The sequence below is a fragment of the Verticillium alfalfae genome, genomic scaffold (genome assembly GCF_000150825.1).
Source record: "Verticillium alfalfae VaMs.102 supercont1.3 genomic scaffold, whole genome shotgun sequence".
NCBI lineage: Eukaryota > Fungi > Ascomycota > Sordariomycetes > Glomerellales > Plectosphaerellaceae > Verticillium > Verticillium alfalfae.
In genome coordinates, this window is record NW_003315036.1 from 1083597 (window position 1) to 1085153 (window position 1557).

At 57.2% G+C, this 1557-nt stretch overlaps 1 protein-coding gene across 1 annotated transcript; it reads right to left on the reverse strand.

The window, feature by feature from the left end:
- Positions 1 to 63: 63 nt before the first annotated feature.
- On the reverse strand, positions 64 to 509 carry VDBG_02855 (predicted protein; the record flags this gene model as incomplete). Its single annotated transcript, XM_003006670.1, has 2 exons — positions 64 to 160; positions 271 to 509. The coding sequence occupies 2 exons, from the start codon at positions 507 to 509 to the stop codon at positions 64 to 66; spliced, it is 336 nt and encodes a 111-aa protein (XP_003006716.1).
- Positions 510 to 1557: the final 1048 nt, after the last annotated feature.

Genomic DNA, 1557 nt, shown 5'->3' on the forward strand with positions numbered 1-1557 from the left:
CGCTGAGTAGCGACCTTCCAGGTGGGGAGCCGATTGCCAGAGTCTGAGGGATCGAGCTTCCGCTCATATCCATGAGGCGTCGGCACCAGATTCTAGCTGGAACTGGTTGTGGAGCTGACCAAAGCCTGTAGCGAGGCTGGGGAGTGTGTGTTCCGCCGACCTGCGATTCTAGTCAGTATGTGTGGCTCAGTCAACAATGGAGGTGAAGACGGATGTCCTGTAACCAGATTGCCATACCTGATGGAACCTGCAGACGAAAGACTGGCATACCCTTCGTCCCTGTCACCCTTGGATCCTGCGCCGCTCTCCCGTCTCTTATGGCCTAACCGATCACCCATGAAGCTTCCCACAGCGCTGTGTCCGTATTCTCGAGGGCTGTAGGACGAAGGCTCTCTGTGGTAGGATCCTCGATGCTCGTCATGTTGCTCGTTGACGTCAGGCAGAAAACGCGGAGGAGGCAGCGGCGGAGGCGGCGCATCCATGAGATCTGAGGTGCCAGGGATAGACATAGCAACCGACGAGGAGTATATGCCGCGAGGTCCGGACCGCTCATGGTTGTGATAGCGATCAGGGGGGGTCGAGTCTATAAAGATGGCAGGTGTAGGAACCCTGCGGGCTCCCTGTGCCGAGGGGGGGCTGTCATGTCGACTCGCGTGTTGTTGGGTCCAAGAGATGGGCTCGAGGGACGTTGATGACAAGAGACGGGGCAGTCGTGGCTGAACTAGAGATCTAGGATGTGCAAGGCGGAGGCGACATGGGAGGACTCGGAGGCCTTTCGGTGTAGAAACGAAGTACTGGTCGGAGTGGACTGCTGCTCTAGGGTTTGGCTTCGCTTTGGTGGCGGGACTCGAGGTTCTTTGTACCAGTGTATGCTTTTTGCGCTCCTTTGGCACGACGAGGAGAGTTGTTGCCTGTATAGCTGACGGTAACGGTCACGAGCGTTCCAGAAAAAAGGGTTGACGGTCGTCGAGTCGTGGCTGCAGGCGGTTGCCTCGTGCGCGCCGAGTCGTGGTAGGTAGCGTATGAGTGTCCGTCGTCAGCAGCGGCAAATTGTCCTGGGGCGGACCTAGTTGCTGTGTGTGGCTTATAGGCCGACAGCGATTCAGCTGATGAAGGGTGACAAGAGTACGAGGAGGCGAATTTGACGAGGACAGTCAGGCCAGGGTCGTCAGGGTCACCACCGATCTAGGAAACCTTGATTATCCCTCTTATACGCGTGTGCTATGTTCGGGTGTGAGGGCGACTGGAGGCCTTTCGACGTCAAGGTGCTGGTGGATAAAGTCGAGGGAGGAAGACGAGGAGTCGTGCTTTCGAGGCGAGAAAGGATGGGAAAGAAACAAATGATATGGGATGATGGCGTGGCTGGCCACAGGAACCAAGTGTACTGGAAATACCTGGGGCAAAGGAGGGAAGGGGGGGGGGTACGCCTTCTGAAGAATGCATCTGGCGACTGTCATTAGGAACCGAACGTACTACAGAGACAGAACCTCGCTGCGGACGGGCCAGGGCAGGTGGATGCTCGTGTGGGCACAGGGATTGAACACCCTACCAACTGCG